At 36.3% G+C, this 19653-nt stretch overlaps 1 protein-coding gene across 1 annotated transcript in view; it reads left to right on the plus strand.

The window, feature by feature from the left end:
• Nucleotides 1–19653, plus strand: part of GBE1 (1,4-alpha-glucan branching enzyme 1) — a 246641-nt gene that overhangs the window by 37042 nt on the left and 189946 nt on the right. The window contains exon 2 of the mRNA XM_070597715.1: nt 10032–10201. Within this exon, the coding sequence (XP_070453816.1) occupies nt 10032–10201 (170 nt within the window). The remainder of the gene's footprint in view (nt 1–10031; nt 10202–19653) is intronic.

Here is a 19653-nt window from a genome sequence, read left to right on the forward strand (position 1 = left end):
TGGATCACAGGTTCTTAGACCTGGATGCGACCCTTCAGTTCAGCTCCTTCATTTCACAGAAGAGGGAGCTAAAGCTTTGGGTGGTCATCTTCTTCAAGTTCACATGGTTAGGACCTTAGAGTCAGTCTAGAACTTGTCTTCTGACTCCTTAAATTCCCTCTCTATTTTGGTGAGTATAGAATTTAGGACAGTGTCTGAATAACAGTGACATTCAATTTAAAAGATGCAAAGACCCAGCCATCATTGCTTTTAATGTTTGTTAATACAGTGAGTCACGTTAAGAACAAGATTCTCGTGGCGATTCAGAAGACGAGAGTTGCTTCTCAGCAGTTTAGTTGACTACACGTTCTCAAGAGCACAGCTCTGGTGCAGATGGGGGTCTACATTGTGGGGGGCTGAAAGCCCCTCTCTCTCCAACTCAAGCCTCTGGTCTTTGCCATGTAATTTTTCCAAGAGAAACCTGACCCCAGAACAGAGCTCTTTGAGCCAAGAGCTGTTGAAACGTTAAGTTAGATTTCTTCCTAGAAATCAGTAGACTAAGACTCTGTTAGCTCATGTTTCATATTACACAAGAGAAAATAAACTGAAAGGTCAGTTGAACAGTTACAGCATTGCCCTTTTCCAAGGTAATCAGCAGAGCATGTAGCAAAGACGTGAACAGGAGCGTGACTGGAAAGAGAGTGGCTGATAAAGAGGCTGCTGCTTCCAGTGTTGGGGACAACACTTGACACTTGCAGGCCTGACCAGATGGGCCATCTCGCAGGACCTCCCTTCAGTAATTCTGATTTATTACATTCGCGTGGTGTTCTTTTTCTAGTTAGGCAGTCAGGTTTTCACTTTGCCAGAAGCCCTCAGAAATTTTAGTATTGACCATTAATCATACCTTGGTAAACTGCAAGGGCAATATATTATTAATTTGTTTGCAACCAAGAGACAAGACATAGTGATGAAAATTAATTTCTAGCTACATTTTGTTAATTTACTCTAGTTAATTAATCTGTTAAGAAGTCAAAATATGTTTACATTAATGGCTATATAGTAGGTTCTTTAAGTTGTGTCATTGTGTCATTTCCAATATCCTACATGTAGAATTCTAGAAATAAGTACCTTAGTAAAATAATTGGAGAATTGTATAAGGCTTTCTAAGTAGTATCACTAAGTGGGGTATTTTCAGTTTTTCGTTAATTGAATAAGAACATTTCATGTTTATGATTTTGTAGGATGTAGAACTCCAAGGATGTCAGCAATAACCCTTCCTAACCCCCTTACCCCTATGGCCCAGGACCAGAATTAGGAAAGTACAATTAATAAATAACAGCCGCTATTTACTTTCAGGACTCTATTGTACATAGTAGCAACTCTAACTTTTAAAAGTTAACTTTTAACAGTTTTGAATTGACCTCATTCTCCTTCTCTCAAAAAAGAAAGATTTGATGATTTCTATATAATCATAATTTCTGCATAGATTTTATTAATTTGAAACTCAAAGAAGCCAAGTTGCATTTAACTTTAGGCCAAGTAAGAATAAAACTATTTAAATAGCTTTTATTCTATAGTGTCAGAAAATAAGAGATCAACTATTTGTTCTTAAATATGATCTGAGGATGTATTTATCAGATTGACCACAGTGCATTTGATTGTTTTTTAGAAATGGCATAAAATGAATTAGATTTTTTAAAAAGGTTAAAATTAGTAACACTTAATATTTGCTTGTAATTGAATTACTATCTAGATTTTATTATTGTACTATAATTAGCATGATAGAACTATTCCAGTTTGTTTTCAAGATTTTCTTGTTTTTTTGTTCTGCTTAGAAATCAATTTCTTGTTTAAAAAAAAAAGGAAAGTTTGGGTGGGTTAGTTATATATAAGCACAACAGCCCTGAGATGGATAGTATTATCTTTCAGTTTTATAAATGAGGAAGCTGAAACTCAGATCATTAAGTGAAAAATCTAAGGTCAGTTTGCTAATGAACCTACCAATAGAACCCAATCCTTTACTTCTAATATGTGTCCTTTTTAGTGTGTCATCACGCCTGGCACGTAGTAGGTGGTCCATACCAATTAGCCATAGACTAATTCCATATGTGAAACAACTCATTTAATTAAGGTCTAGTCCCAAACTCATGAACATAGGCATTGGTAAGGGTGGTGATAGTGAGAAAAACTGCTTGAGTAAAACCCACAGACATGCGTGATGCTGTCTATCAGTTTGAGTAGAGACGAGATGATGGGAATTAATTGTCTTCCACTCACTTTTTCTCAGTTCTGCAGAGTAGACCTCCAGCACAGAATAGTTTGCACGCATCTTAAATAGCACTGACTGCTGAGGGGGATGTATTTTGGCTCCTGGTGGCAGTTGGTGTCTTGACTGGGTCAATCACATCCCCCGATTTGCTGTTCACTTTGTGGTTCCCTACATTTGATCTTCATATAGCACCCAAGTCGATGAATCAACTTCTTTATGTGAGATAATGTATTTCCTTTCAAATGGTTGGTTGGTCACAGAGGACCTGCAGGAAGAAGGGTGAGGAATTTTTCTGAGGACTCCTCCCCATTTTCTGTCTCCTGTCGGTGAAAGTTTGTCCCATTGGGCCTTTGTTCCCCCACACATCTGTGTTTAGCATCTGGCCTCTTCCCGGAGCTGCTTGCAAGCCTTAGCCTTCTCAGGTCCAGGGAAACGAGCGCACAAAGCCTGGAGGGCCAGTGGGACTGAGGATCAGAGAGCGAGCGTTGTTCGGTTACAGTGGATTGTAGCTCCCTTATATTTTAAGAGACTGTTGTCTTTTCTATGTTGATCTTAAATCCAGCAATCATTGAATACATTTATTGCCTTGATAGTGTGTTATTTATTATTTCATGCGAACAGTATTGTAAGCATTTTAGGTGTATTATCTCATTTGATTATCAAAGCAACTTTATGAAGTAAGTTCTGTTATTATTCTCATTTCAGATTAGGAACTTTAGTCTTAGTTACAGCTGGTAAGAGGTAGGATTGGCATTCAAATGACAATATTTTGGGCAAAATAATCCTAATCTTAAACCTAAATCTAACCATTGTATCACCATTACATAGTCACAATTTGACAAGTGTTCAGTAAATATTTGTTTGTTGAGTACTTACTGTATGCTAGTATTTTAGGTGCTTGGGTATATCAGCATGCAAAACAGATCATTTTCCCTGACTTTGTGGAATTTAGTTCCTAGCTGCTGCTGTTTTCTGGTTATAAGCGTCTATCAGTGCCTCAGGTAATGCTTTCCCACTCTTTGCTTTTTGGGCTACTGTCTAGCACACGTAACAAAGAATGTCTTGAAGGCAGGGAATGTGATGTCTTTCGTCGCCTTGTTCTCAGTGACTAGCATGGTGCTGGGTGTATCATGGATGCTCAGTAATATCTGTGGAATAAGTGGATGGATTTTACCAGTCCTTGCTTGTCACTTTTACTTAAATGCTCCCATTTTTACTGTTTCCTAAAAGATGAAGTGTAGAGTGTGTGCTAAATTGGATACACAGTGGAAGTGCCACTGAGATTTTAAATGGAATTTTGAAAATGTATACATTTATTTGGTGATTAATGACTTAAACATTTAATAATATGAAATAGCACTCAAAAAGTAAGAAACCATGTGTACCAGGATGTCAATTTTTAAATTCTTTTTATTGATCAATCTTGTATAACAAGAGTCCACAAATGCCTGTGCTTTTCATATTCCGTCTATTTAATAAAGACTTCATTAATCTGTGGACTGTGCCTACTGAAATTCATCCTTCAGACTGCTCCCTTTACAGCCTGTCTCTGATCCTACCCGTTATCTCCACTGTAAAGTTTCAAAGGGTTTTTATTTTTCATTTAACTTATTATCTAGCTGAAAACCACCTTTCCCATCCTGGTTGCCCACTGGGTTCCTACCCATCCTCCTGCTCTGGCTACGCGCAGCTAGTCGTCACGTCGACAGGAACCGCCTAAGTTCTACACGTGTAATGCCCTTCTGTGTCTTTTTTCCGGCTGTCAAAATACACTACTCATCCTTCAAGATACAGCACAAATGCCAGCTACTCCCTAAAGCCTGCTCTAAACTCTTCTCCCTCTAATTCTTCCGTTGTCTTGCTTATTCTTCTGCTAACACTTGCTTATCTCAGCCCTGTCCTGTGTGAGTGAAGAGTCTTCCACTGGACTGACAGACTTCCTAAAGGACGGTTCTTGTTTTATGTAGTGGAATTATTAGCACACGATAAATATTTTTATCCTGTAGTAAATATGTGGTGTTTTTTTAATTAATGTTGACTGCTTATCCCTGGTTGAGGGACATCGACTGCTCACCTTAAGGTCTCAACTGCCTACACTTCATTTGACAGCCTTAACGTATAGATCATTTTGTATATTTTGGATATTTTTCGCTTGAAGAAGAAAGTTTCTGCCAGTCACCTTGAAGTCTTTTTTAAAGGCTGATTTAAAAAGCTGTTCTTTTCTTTCAGAAAATTTTCCATGCCGCCCTCCTTTAACCTTATTTCCCCCTTTTTTAGCTATTAAAAATTCCTATTGAGCTTTTACTTCTGTGCTTTTTCTTGACTCTAATCCACGTCTCCTCTAGCAAGCAGGTGACAATATAAGAGCAGATGACAGTATAAAATCTTGAAAATTAAGCCAGCAAGGAAGGAATTTCCCCCTGGGTCCCTTGGGTTTCAGGCCCACTCAGAAGCAGTTGAGAAAGGATGCTCCGTCGTAGACATTTCCAGATAAGGTATGATTCATCTCCCTCCCGTATCTCCTCTGCTCACAACCCTGCCTGAAATTAGAACTTCAGGACACATCTAGGATAAACTGTCTTCCAGGAACTTTAGCCTGTTTCCTTTTCTGCCCAAACTTCTCTCTTGCTGCTTCCCTAAAGTAGCTATTTTTTTTCCCCTGATCAATCCAGTCTACTTAATTTTCTTCCCAACTTTCCGTAATCCATACACTCAAGTCAATATGGAGTACCTAGTATGTGTTGTGTTAGTATGCCTATATTTGTAATTTTTCATAGCAGGAAAAAACAGTAAGGATTCTCAAACGCTTATGGACTTTGAGGGTGAGCAGTCCTTAATGTTTGCTAATAATTAACATGTACATGGAAATCTAAACAAGCATTAAAATTAAAAAAATTAAAATATTGATTAATGAATGAAAAAGTCTGTTACAGCATTGCCTATCACTGAGGTGGTGAGAAGTTGCAGCCGACAATTTCTGAGCACTTGCTGGCCAATGTGGGGCTGCATCCCAGAGTGATTTCACTGATTTCTTATAAACTATGAGTTTTTCCCCAATTAACAGGGGAAGAACTTAAGGAAAAGGGAGGTTAAGAGACATGTTCAAGGTCACATATAGGATGTAACAGAGTTAGGATTTGAACGTACCCTGTTTATTTCTAGAGACTAACCTGATTCTCTAAATTAAAAGATCGGTAGCCTTGTAAGTAAAACTTAAAGGGCTTTCTTTAAAAGCAAAATATACCTTTTAATTTGAGATTTTGTTTCTTGATTTACTTAATTTAATCACCTTTTGTGAGGAATGATGCTACATGTCTATTGCTTGTTACCTTCTTGACCTTGAACAACTTAGATATTTATCTGTGCCTCTATTTATTCCTTTGTAAAAAGAGGATTATAAACATCAAGTAAAGATTAAATCTGATAATATTTATAACATTTTATATCTATACAAAATGCTAGTTGGCAATACTAACTCCATTTAATGTTCTTGGTTACCAAGAATTTGACCCAGTTTTTAAATATCCTATAAATTCATAGCAAAATATTAAGAGAGACGACTGTAGTCGGAGAGGGCACAAGGCATGATGAGCTTGCTGTATCCTCAGGCGTTTTCTTTTTTGAGCCACAGTGATTTCAAAGTGGAATGTGTATTTCTGTATCAGAAGCTACAGGGCTGACCTTGAGGGAAGTCAAGATATTTAGTTAAAGTAATATCATGCTATAATCCTGTTTCCATTGAATTTTTAGTAAATGGGACATTTGTACATATCTTATGAAACTTCTTAAGAATGATTATTTTTTAAACTTATAAATTTGAAAATGTGTTTGAAAGATATTATAACCACATTGAAACTACTAGCACATTTATTTAACCTCCCGTTTATGTCTTTTTAAAAAATATCAGTAATTTTCCTTGTATTATAATACATATGTATGTATATATATATTTTTTTACCCTCAGTCCAAATTTATTTTGTTGATTGTTGCTTACTGTTTGGATATTTTATTGAATGTTATTACCTGTGATGTTTAATATGAATTAGAGTTTTAATACACCGAGAGTTATAGCTGAATGATATGCGTAAGAGAAAAACTCATTTTCTCACAGGACTTAGAGTGTAGGAGAGAGTTTGCATACTAGGACCTCATTAGATCTGTATATCTGATTTATTTATTCGTTTTGGTCTAGATCAGTATTTGAAGTATTTTGAAACAGTCGCCGATGTTTGAATTAGGGAGAGTTCATAGAAAAATCTGGAATTTTTTCAGTTCTTGAATCATTATCTGACTGGCAGAGCAAGCTTGGTAACTACGGACTGTAGCTATTACATAGGTGCTGCCACTTGTCGGTGGGGTTTGTGTTCTCCATCTCACCGCCGTTCCTTTCTGCATTGTTTTCCATACTCTGAGGCCTACCTCCTTGGTCATTCTTTTTTTTGGTTTGCTTGCTTGTTTGTTTTTTGTGAGGAAGATTCATCCTGAGCTAACATCTCTTGCCAATCTTCCTCTCTCTCTCTTTTTTTTGCTTGAGGAAGGTTAGCCCTGAGATAACATCTGTGCCGGCCTTCCTCTACTTTGTACGTGGGACGCCTCCACAGCATGGCTGATGAGCGAACCTAGGCTGCCAAAGCAGAGCAAACTTTAACCACTCCGCCGCAGGCCGGCCCCTTCCTTGGTCATTCTTTTATCATTAGCTTTGCACTTGTGTGGGGCCAGCTCCTCATCTTTATGATACCTGTCTGGCTCCTGTGAGCAGTTTAGTTTGTGTCCCCTGGAGTAAGGACTGTCAGTGAGACCAGGGTTATGTCATTTCATGAAAAGTAAATTTGTTTCAAATAATAGATTAAATGTAATCTGCATTTTTATAAAACCATGGCATGTGCGCTCACATGTCGGTGTGTGTCTTTGTGTGTGTTATGTATATATATATAGGACAAAAGGGGGTCGTATGTGAAATACTCCACCCACACCTGCCACTCCCGTATGCCGCTGCACCCCACTGATCAGATGCTGCAGCTTCTCTCTTCCTGTCTTTGAAGCAAACGCAGTGAGTGTGGTGCTAGGGAGGATTGAGGCCCCTGCCCCGCCCAGGCCATTGGAATCCAACCCCCAGTGCAGAGGAAGAGGCCTTGTGAAGGTGGGTGTACGTGCCATCCGTAGCTATGCCTGTTTTTCCTTATATAAATGGATGCTTTGTGGAAAACTGCTCTGCAGCGTCTTTCCTGAGCCCTCTGTTTTACATCTTCCTGTATCAGCACATTTCCCTCTCCCTGATCCTTCCTAATGGATCTTGTGTAATTTGTTGTTTGGATGTTCCACAGTTTATTCAGCCAGCCTCCCATTGTTGAACAGGTAGGTCATTGCCCATGGTTTGGTGTTATAAATAATGACATAATGATTATCGTTGTACACATGGGTTTTATTCCATCTCCCTTTCACTCATCTCTTGTTTTTTTTATAAATAAAATTTTTATTCTGTCCATTGAGATTCTTTTTTCGTTATCACATTCACATAGTTGCACAATTGTGTGGCCACAGTTCTATATTTAAAGACTCAGGGCCCAGCCACACTGCTGCAATGACTGTCCATTCCTCTGTGTGTGTGTTTAGTCTTTTAATTACCCAATTTTTATGGAAACTAGTCTTGTTTTCCTCCAAGAATGGTTCATTAGTGTCTTAGACTTAAAATTATTTTTAAATTTGATAATATTTAAAGAATTCCTTGGGTTTGAGAGGGAGCTTGTCTAATATAATATCCTTAGATTACTACTTTTCTTCTCAGAATTGTGTGGGCTTGTCTTTGTTATCTTTTGGTCTTCAATATAATGTTCTTTAGGAAAAAAAATGCCCCTCTCCTTGCTTTGATACTTGCTGTCTATAGAATTATTTCTTTATCCTTTGAGTTTCAGTAGCTTAAACTGGGAGATGTTGTGTGTACATGTTTGTGTGTTTCTTTGTTTTCCAAATTTTTCTTGAAACATTGCGTTCTTTTTAATATAAAGATTTAATTCTTTAAGAAAAAAATTCCAGTTTTACACCTTTTATATTTAGTTTTGTTCTTCAGAGTGACCAGCTATCCTTATTTGGATCATTTTTGTCAATACTGCTTATCTTTTAGCTTCTTTCAGTATATCCTGTATTCAATTTGTCTTTTTCTTCTCTATTTATCAATTTACAATTATTTATTCATTTAACTAATAATTTATTTTTTATATGTATATTCTGTTCCTTGTCAATTCTAATTTATTTATTATTTTTCAATAATATATTTTGTTTCTCCTTTTGTTTTCTTAGGTCTGCAATCTCATTTTACTTTTTGTTGTGCTGTTTTGTCATATAACCTCTCAGCTCTTATTTTGTTGAATTCATGGTTAAGTTGAAGTATAGTGTGAAACCTTTGTGGAAAGATTCGTTTTCTGTTCAGCTCAGTTGGAGTGTTCTTCAGTAGTCAGTTTCTCAAATGTCATATCCAGCCCCTGCTTGGATCCATGCCATCTTTCTGGGACTTTTATTGCTTGTCCTCAGGGTATGGGGAAATTGCTCAGTTCATTGCATAAATCTGGAACCTCCATGTCTGGTGGAGAGCACCTGCCACGTGCTTCACTTCTCCACTTTCACCAGTTTTGTCCTAGTTTGCTTCTCCCCAGATTTGGGGGTATTAGTGACGATAGTAGCATTCTTCTGGTGTACCAGTGCTGCATGTGGACTCCAGGGATCTGGCAGAGGGGCAGGAGCAGCCATGTGTTCTTCTTGCTCCTGCCTGGGAAGGAGTCTTCAATTTCTTCTCAAGGCTGCTAGCTTTTGTAGTTTGACATGATGTTATGTTCCTTTCATGATTAGTTGCTGTGGAGCAGGGCTGGGCAAACTCCAGCCCAAAGGCCACATTTGCCAGCCACTTGTCTTTGTAAATAAAGTGTTAGTGGAACACAGCCACTCTCACTCATTTACATATTATCTGTGGCAACTTTCATGCTTGAGAGACCAGTTGAGTAGTTGTGACAGAGACCATATGGCTGGCAAAGCCTAAAATTTGTTTTCTATCTCTTAATGGAAAAGCTTGCTAAACCCTCTGCTGTAGGGTAATTTTATTTTTCTTGCTGGTTTTTGATTATTTTTCTTTCCTTTTCTTAGGAGTTAAAGGAGAGAGATGTAGGGATTCTGTAGGATTCTGTTTCATTATACTGTCTTGACCTAGAAGTTACTTGACAATATGATGACTTAAAAAAAATTCATGGGTGGGCCTGCCTGGTAGCATAGTGTTTAAGTTCGGGCACTCCACTTCGGTGGCCTGTGGCTGACAGGTTTGGATTCCAGGTGCGGACCTACACACTGCTTATCAAGCGATGCCGTGGAGGTGTCCCACATACAAAATAGAGGAAGATTGGCACAAATATTAGCTCAGTGACAATCTTCCTCAAGCAAAAAGAGGAAGATTGGTGATAGATGTTAGCTCAGGGCCAGTCTTCCTCACCAAAAAAAAATATAAATAAGTAAATCTCAAATCATGGATAACATAATCATCGTATTTCGTCTTTTATACCAAAATGCTTGAAATTACAAAAAACGTTAGTTGCATTAGTTCAGTTTATTTGAGATAAGAGATGATTTTATCCTATCAGGTAAGCTCTCCCAATAAATGAAATTATTCACATTTTTCCTCTTTAATGATGTCTTTTTTTTTTTCTTTCTCTGAATAAGAGTAAAGTAGCTACTTAATTACAGTAGCTTTTCTGGGAGACAATTTAATTTTCTAAGTTCTTTCTTTTGCGCTTTTTCAAAGGTATAACCGGTTTAGCCAGACTTTGGACAACATTGGAAAGAATGAAGGTGGTATTGACAAGTTTTCCAGAGGTTATGAATCATTTGGCGTCCACAGATGTGCTGACGGGGGCTTATACTGCAAAGAGTGGGCCCCGGGAGCAGAAGGAGTTTTTCTTACTGGAGACTTCAGTAAGTATTTTGAAAGCATTAAAGTCAGTGGTAATATTTTATTTATCTGTTTAAAACATAGACTTGTTTATTTCATGTATTTAACTATGTGAGGATTAATGATTACAAATATGCAAATTTTCAGATAGAGCTGTAGAACTTATTAAATCTTGACTTTCGTGTGGTACAGGCATTTCTGCTCTAATGTGATACATGTGTTCCTGAAAAACTTTATGTTCTGTAAAATCATGTACCAGAAATAACAGTTTATGAGAAAAATAGTGTCAGGCAGCCTACTTCAGCTTTACTTGCTATTGGTTTGTCAGAGCTTGCTAACAGTCTGGGTGAGAATATTGGCGTGGGTGGTGAGCTGGCGTTGTAGTTCTTGGATCCCGGATCGCCTAAGATCCTTTGCTGAGACCTCAGTAAAAGTAGACATCTAATCTAGGGGATAAACTTCATCACTCAATTCTTTTCCTTTTCCTTTTTATAGCACTGTGGGAAGTGTCTTCCCAGCCTTGTTATCTTTATGGAAAGCGTAGTGGTTCTAGAAGGAAGGAAGACCTGTATGTAAATAACTATAATACAATCTGCTCAGTTTTATTCTAGAAGTGTACATAAGTTAATATAATAGTGATAAGGAGGAAAGCTCTGTTTTAAAAGTGGGATAACTGCAAAATAGGCCTTGGCAAATTGTTGGTAATAGAAGGAAAGGAAATATCAGAATGATAATCCTTTAGTGCCATAGAGTGTTATGGTATTTAAAATTTAATTTTACTGGACTCAAAAGTCTACATGCTGTACTATTCACCTCATACGACTTTCTGGAAACAGCAAAACTATGGAGACAGAAAACAGAGTTGTCAGGGTTTGACGCTGGCAGGTTTGAGTTGATTACCGAGGAGCATGAGTGAACTTTTTGGGGTGATGGCAATGTTCTATGTCCTGATTGTGGTGGTGGTTACATAACTGCACACATTTGTTAAAATTTTTAGAACTGTACACGTAAAAGAGTGAATTTTACTGCCTGTACATTTACCTTAAGAAACCTGATTTTTTAAAAGTTTTCATTTTACATGTGTTGTCTAAGGCAGCACTGTCCAGTAGAAATATAATGCAAGCCACTTATGTAATTCAAACATTTTAGTAGCAATATTAAAAAAGTAAAAGAATAGACCGCCCCAGTGGCCTACTGGTTAACTTCATGCCGTCTGCTTCAGTAGCCCAGGGTTCGTGGGTTCGGATCCCAGGGCAGACCTCCATGTCACTTATCACGCTGTGCTGTGGCAGGCGTCCCACGTATAAAATGGAGGAAGATGGGCACAGATGTTAGCTCAGGGCCAGTCTTCCTCTTACACACACACACACACACACACACACACACACACATACACACACACACAAAGTAAAAGGAGAAAAAAAATGAATGTTAATAATGATAAATTTTATTTAACCCAATATATCAAAATATTATTTTAATATGTAATCGATATCAAATTTGTTAATGAGATATTTTCATTCTTTTGTACTACATCTTCCAAATCTGGTATGTATTTTTTCATTGAAAATACTTGATCTCTATTTGTATTTAATAAAACTTTCAGTTTTTTTTAAAGTGCATACCCAAGTTTTTCGAAACATAATTAAAAATTCTAGTAACTGAATTGAGGAATAGTTTTAAAATTTCAATTTAATGAAGTAATTAAAATTAAATTTAAAATTCAGTTTCTCAGTTTCACTAACCTCATTTTAAGTGTTCAGTAGTCACCTGTGTGTAATGGCTCCCGTATTAGAAAGCACAGGTCTAAGGACTTGATACTCTGCAGTCCCCAGGTTAGGTGATGTCGGCTGCCTGTGTTTCTGGGAGTTATTGAAAACTTCAGGGAAGGTTCTGAGAAAGACCATGTGATCTGCTGATTCAGATTAACTTGGCTTGGTGATAATTATGAAATGTATTTTGAGGATAGGAAACGTCTCACTTAAATTATTATTAAAATTGTTATTAATAAGTTTTTCTTATTTAAACTTGATTATTTCCTTATCTTCTCTAAGCAACTGCCTTGACTGCTAGTTTTCTAGATTTTTGTTAATAGACCATTTAGACGTCAACCTATAATGAAGGCACGTTTTAGCCTTCCATTGGTTCTTGTTACTGCTATTTCAAGATTGAGAGGACTTGACTGAGAGTGTTCAAGTTCACATTCTACCTAAAGACACCCAAACTACTCTAACAGCCTCAGTGAAAATTTGATACTTGCATTTGGTCCCCCCTTGCCCATATTTATGATGAAACCCACTAACTAGCTTTTGGAAATATAAAAATATGGGAAAGGAGCTATATGAAAGCTAGATTTGGAAGCTATGTAATGATTAACAATGATCTATTAAAAATTGTTCCCTGTGAATCTAGTTGGGCTGTATGTGCATTTGGAGACATATGTTTAAAAATTTTAAGTACTTGGGATTTAATGCTTAAATATTAAAAGTATAATAATTTTAAAATCTTTTGTAAAGAGAAAACTAAAAATTACTTAGTCCCTATTTTAATGTAAAAATGTCCTCTTTTATTTTTTCAACGTACATTGATTTTTAAAAGTTCTATCTTTTGTGAAGGTATATCGCATAATTTAAAATCTCTCTGCATCCTTTTTTTTTTACTCCCTGAGGAAGATTAGCCCTGAGCTAACATCTGCCAATCCTCCTCTTTTTCTGAGGAAGACTGGCCCAGAGCTAACATCATGCCCATCTTCCTCTACTTTATATGTGGGAGGCCTACCACAGCATGGCTTGCCACGCGGTGCCATGTCAGCACTTGGGATCCGAACTGGTGAAACCCCGGGCCGCCAAAGCGGAATGTGCATGCTTAACCGCTGTGCCACCAGGCTGGCTTCTCTCCATATCCTTGAGATAGCATTCATCCAATTCTTTTCTTCTGTTTTTTTTTTTTTTTTGGCATGGAAAGATTTGCCCTGAGCTAACATCTGTTGCCTATCTTCCTCTTTTTTTTCCCCTCCCCAAATCCCAGTACATAGTTGTATATTGTAGTTGAAAGTCCTTCTAGTTCTTCTATGTGAGCCACTGCCACAGCAGGGCTACTGACAGATGAGTGGTGTGGTTCCGCAACTGAGAACCAAAGCCGGGCCACTGAAGCGGAGTGTGCCCAACTTTAACCCCTTGGCCATCAGGGCTGGCTCTCATTTGATTATTTTCAATCGACCAATATTTATTTAGTGTCTAAGGGCACATGACAAAGAGCGTCAGATTTAGTCAATGGGCCTTTATTTTTACTGGAGAGGTTGGAAAGACTAAGATAAAAGAAATTGTGATGGAAAATAGTTAACTGTTAAAATAGTTAACAGGCAGTATATTGAGAAAATTTAAATGTCCAATTTATTTTCTTATCTAGGTGAAAGGATATCTTCTTTTCTGCCCAGAGTTACAGAGTCTCAAGGTCACTTTATCCATCTTTTTCTCGCTAAAGAGCTTTGAATCTTAAGAAAAAAACTTTGAGAGTAGAACCAAAATTTTAGGTTAATAATGCATTTAAAAGAATATTTCTTTGGGAAAAAATGTACATGTGGGTATTAATTTAATATGACTGTGTAGAACACAGAATTTTGATGATGATGACAGCATAGCTGAAAAGATACCCACAAATAACTGAACTAATCATGTTTTTTTTAAACACAATTAAAGGATTCTATATTTCATTTTCCCCTTATTTACATAAAATCTACTTCTTTCTTCTTCGAAGAGTTCATCAAGAAGAGAGTTATTTTTCTTTGTTGAGTTTTTTTCACAGGATCAAAAATGGGTGAGACAGTTTTATTGTAAGTCTTCCAATGTATAAATTTGTACTAAACTGAAAGGATAAGAAAATCTGTGTTAATTAGCTAAAAAATTACAGTAGTTTTTTTAATTAAAAAATGCAAATGAAGATTTAATTAAAATGTTCTAGGTGGTTTTGCTAATGACATTAAAATGTTTTTAAAGCATTTAACTATATTCATATGACCTCATGTTTATTAGCTAAGTTGAAACAGCAATAAACTTAAAAGATTCTGTAGAAATAATCTCTGAATATAACACTGATCATTTTTAACAATTCTCTTTCTTACTTTGTCATCTTATGTAACAGTAAGCTTAGCTTCTGTATATGTACTTCAAGTTTCACCTAAAAAAATCCATGGCTTCTTTTCCTAATGGCAGAGATTTAAGATGCAACATAATTTTAATTGTTTTTATCGTGGAAGTGTGTATGTAGTTTAAAGCATTGCCTTTGTAACTATCTCTTCCTTCAACTGCAAAGATAATATAAAGCAGATCTTCAAAAACAGCAACAAAAATCTTATTTCTGCCAATAGATAAATTGGCTATTAGTAATTTTACCTAAAAAAGGAAATTTTCCTAATTCAGTCTTTATCTAAATGATTAGCTGTTTATATCTGATAATGTTTCAGAAGAAATTAAAAGTAAAGAATGTCTAGATTTTAATTCTGTATTATGGAAAATTATACCTGCAATCAAAATACTTTAGCAAATAGTTCTGATGTCTCTCTCCTCTTTCTATCGTTTTAGAAATCGCACTATACATTTTTCTCAGGGCCTATTCATAATATGGCTGCTGTTGTGTATGTTTGTTGTTCTAGTGTATTTTTTGCCAACTAACCTGAAAATATTTTAGGTACAACTGCTTAAAGTAGTCAAATATGAATGATCTTTAAGAAAGAAATTGCCCTGAATTGGTGTGTTCAAAAAAAAAAAATGATGGGATTGCTAGTTTGAAACCATCATTGAACTCTCTAAACACTGTTTTCATCTGGCTCAGTGGGATAAAGTGGTGATATTCCTCTTACTTGCCTAACTGGGTCACTCTGGAAACTGACTAGATTGCAAATGGGAAGACATTTTGTACATTAGTCAGTGCTGCAGAAATGTTAATTGACAAGATTGAAGAAATACTCTCATTTGCAAAGGTCTTTTTTTCTTATTAAAAAAATTACTATTTATTTCAAAAGGCAATTGAGCTTTGCAAGAGTCAAATGATTTTAGTCTCTGTTTTGCCCAAACTGAGGTGGATCTGGATTTGCCATCCACATTTTTAAAACTTGGAAAGCAGCTTCAATTTAAATATATTTCGCATATTCTTCTTCATTTGTGTGAAAATGAAACAATCATTTCTTTTTCTTTCAATCATTTTTTAAGAAAATTAGCTTTTTAAGCAGCTAGCAACTGCTACAGCAACACAGGACAGTGGATAGGTAATGACATTCATCAACATTGGAATCTTACCATCCAAAAAGTATTTCTGGGTAAGCCAGAAAGCACTTTAAAGGTTTGAGATGAATTGCTAAAACTTTGAATCATCTTCAGTACAGCAAAGACTGATTCTTTAGAAAGTTAAATGTGATTTAAAATATACTTGGGGTTTTGCAAGTAAATCATGTTTATTGCAGGTTACTAAATAATTGAAGAAAACGAGCTCCTTTCCAGTAGCTAGATGATAATAAGTAGAGAGAAAGGCAGTAAACTACATATGTCAATATAAAATAATTGGGTTCCTATTCGCCATAACTGAAAACATTTCATTTAAAATTACTAAGTCTGGAAGCTAGGCACTTTTCAAATAACCTAAATGTCTATCATTGATAGACTGAAAAAAAGGGGGAAAAAACACCCTCATTTTTATGAAAAAAATACAGAAGAAAAGAAACCACAGATAGTTTTTCAGAGTGGGAAAAATACTAAGGAGAATTTTACCTTTTTCTAGATGAAATTTGTGTATAATTGAGTTTCTAGTTATATAGTTGCCAAGAAGTTTTACATCATTGCCAAAGACTTTATACTTCTTAATTCCATATGCTCTGACACAGTGCTACTCAAAGTGTACTCTGTGGACCAGTGTGGTTCCGTGCACTGTAACTGGTTTGCAGTGATATATTGTCAGAAATTGGGAGTAAGCATTTAGAAACTTTAATAACAGTTTGACAGAGTAATTTTATTTCTGTTGAACCTAATAATGATAGTTCAAAAATCGGGGCTTAAATTTTGCAAGTCTTTTTTTATTTTGATTTTCTAATAATTCCTTTTATCATATTTCACACAAGTATTGGCCTATAATAGACTGGAAAATTAAAAAAAAAAAGGAAACTGATTCATCATCATTGAAAGTTTGGGAAACACTGATCTGAAAATGAGTGATCATTATTTATGGTTTAGAGTCCCTGTAAGGTTGGAAGTGTAGAAAATCTAGTTCTGATGTCAGCCTCCTTTGTGTCCCCGTCCTTCACCTAAATCTGTGGTGGCTGTTAGTGAAGTTTCACTGTGGTGTCATGTTACCAAAAACTCCAACATTGTAATGACTTACAACAACAAAGGCTTATTTCTTGCTCATGTTGGCTATAGTCATCAGCCGTGGCTCTGTCCCAAGTGTCGCATTCTTTCCAGGATCAAGGGTGTTGGAGCAGCTCCAGTGTGGGACATGCTGATCTCATGGCAGAGAGAAAGGGCAATGGAGGAAGCCTGTCATGGCTCTAAAAGCTTCAGCTTAGAAGTGGCAGATGTGACTTGTACTTATTAACCAAATAATTTGGCTTAGCCTTATGTCAATGAGGCATGGAAGCAAAATCCTCTTTTGTGGAGGCTCATGAAAAATTAGGAACAATAATGTAAATGACCCCCGTGGCAAATAACACATTTTCATAATATAAAGTGTAAACGTTCCAGAGTTTTTGACATTGTAAATATCTTGTAGTCTTTTTTTGTGGCAGCGGATGGGCCCTGGTGAGGTAGGGTAGTGCTCCCTACTTAGATTGTTGAGAAGGTTTCTTTGGAATCTACTGACCTCTGGGTTCAAGTGGAACTTCAAGGAGTCTTCTATCAGGTAGATATTTTCAAGTCCCTGTGGGTTCTCTATGAATACATTTTTGTTATGTGGCTTCCCTTCAGTTTGGCTTACTGGAGATTGTGATATTTCTAGAAAGCAAATTTCTGGGGTGGTCTGGGGACTCTTGATATTGTTTATTTTGGCAAAAGGGTAGCAAACTACAAGGCAGAGGTCGAAGGCTTCAGGGCTGTTAATCAAACTGGCACCTGTGCTGAGAGATGACTTCTTTGATGTATGTGAACTTAGAATAACTGATCAGCCAATAGGTGTTTTGTAGAAAGTTGTCAGTACTTTCTCCAACTTTCCAACCTGATGTTGATTCTTTCACCCCCCTTTGTCTCTCTTCACTGGTGGATTGTTCATTTTCAATTGAGTAGATGCACAGTGGAGGTTTACTTAACCTATGTCCACTTCCTAGATTTACTGAGTTTATGTCTCCTTGACAGGCTCACTGTAAGTGACACTGACAGCTTCCCACAGGATACTGAGCAGGCACGAGTAGTAGAGTCTGGTCTACCACATGTGCAGTTCTGTTTCTGCCAGTTGCATCATGTGCCTATAGTGAGCCAGTTTCCCATCCGCCTCCAATCCTGCGAGTACTAATTCTCGTTTTACTTCTATAACATAACGTTATATAAAGTGATGAACTATGAGCATGACAGGAAAGAAAATTATTGAGTAATGCAAAAATCTCAGAAGAACAAGTTGGAAAAAATTATTTTGAATTAAGTATGCACAAGCAAACTGAAAAAAAATCTAACAATTTCACGTATAGATTATTTTGTATGCATCTTTTAGTTTTCATTCTAAAGGGAATTGGAAATTATAAATCTTGCATTGTAGGGGTAGGTTCTTATAATAACGGTGATACAAATCCTAATCAAAGGAACTAAACTCAAAGGAATGTCTTTGGTCTTACATCAGAAGATAGGTGAATATTTTTATTTGTGTTGTAAGTTAAAACAAAATTTTTACTGTTTGTGTATATGTGTGTGTGTATATATATATATACACACACACACATACTTTACACATATTTTATCATTCTCTGCTTTAACCAATATTTTCAATATATCTACCGGCTTCTGGCCTGAGTTGTGCTGGATCAGAGAGCTGTGTTATAATGCCTAATGGGATTATTTTCATAGGGAAGCATCCTTACCTCCTGGGATTTCAGGAGATTGCTGTTAGAGACCTTAATGCTAGGAGGTAGATTTTGAACTGTGTGACATAAATAATTATAGTTTCGTGTTGCTATTTCATAAATATCCTGTTAAAAATTTATGCTGTTTGGATAATATAATACTTTCTGTTAGGTTTCAGCTTTTGTGTTTCACTTGTCGTTAGTGTCTGTAGAATTATTTTATTTATGGTTGTTCGTCAGCAGTTGTCTTTTGAAATTTTCATAAGTTTATCCATTAAAGTGACTTTGTTAGGCTCACCATTTACCTACACAAAGAAGGTATGTTATTCATATTATTTTCTTATCAAATTAGGTGTTTTCTTAGAGAAGTGTTGTTCTATTTTATAATAATCATATCCAGCCCCAAGTGTGACTAATTATAACATATATCAACATTCACTGTATTTTGATCACAGCTTCACTATTTTAAGTTCAAATTGTATTATTCCAAGAAGCTGTCACTTATGAGAGACATTTAAGGCAACTCTGATGTTATTTATTGATGTTCCCTTTCTTATGCTGCAGATAACATAACTGAATTTCATTCTGCATTGTAGAGAGGTTTACAGAAATGTAGTAAACTTGTAAAAGGGGTACAACACTGTCTGTTTTGCTTATCCAGACAGTTGTCCCAAGTAGGTCAGCTGGACTCCACTGATGAGTTGTGAAGCTTAGTCTTTTCAGTTGTCTTGCAGTTGAAGGTTTATTGTCAAGCTTTGAGTCTGGAGCTCTCTCCTTACATTTTTGTCCCCTTTTCCTATTACTGGCTTGTATTCTTTACATTTTCAATCCTTGTCCAACTATTTTGTTTTTAGAAAAATTTAGAGGTATGTTTAAGCTTGAACAGATGTTGAAAACAAAAAAGATTTTGCTTCTTTGTAGCTTGGCAATTCCTCATGTGAAACTGTGAAAGTATTCATTTTAATTTGGACTGCCAGAGACCCACTTCTTATGATGGATTCCTGAAAAAAATGACTTAGCCATCTTAGTTGCTTGTAAATCAGTGGCAGAAGTACCTCAAATGTGTTATTTAGAGATTAGGAACCTGAAAATAGTACCACATTCTCTGCAAGTATCACTGACCTTCAGTAGTGATACCATTGTGCGGTTGTCACTGCCCAACGATCATGGAGACTAAATGACTGTTAACCTAAATCTTAGAGACTTATTATCTACTCTCACTTGTTAGTTATTTTATTTTTTTATTCTAACGTTTTAAAAGTTGAGATGTAATTCACATAACATGAATTTCATGTTATACACTTTGAAGTGTATACATTTCAAAGTATACACTTCACTGGTTTTTAGTATACTCACTACGTTGCGCAACCATTATCACTGTATTTTTCCGGAACATTTCCATCACTCCTGACAGAAACGTCATACTTATTAGTAGTTAGTCCC

The sequence above is a fragment of the Equus przewalskii genome, chromosome 27 (assembly GCF_037783145.1).
Source record: "Equus przewalskii isolate Varuska chromosome 27, EquPr2, whole genome shotgun sequence".
Taxonomy (NCBI): domain Eukaryota; kingdom Metazoa; phylum Chordata; class Mammalia; order Perissodactyla; family Equidae; genus Equus; species Equus przewalskii.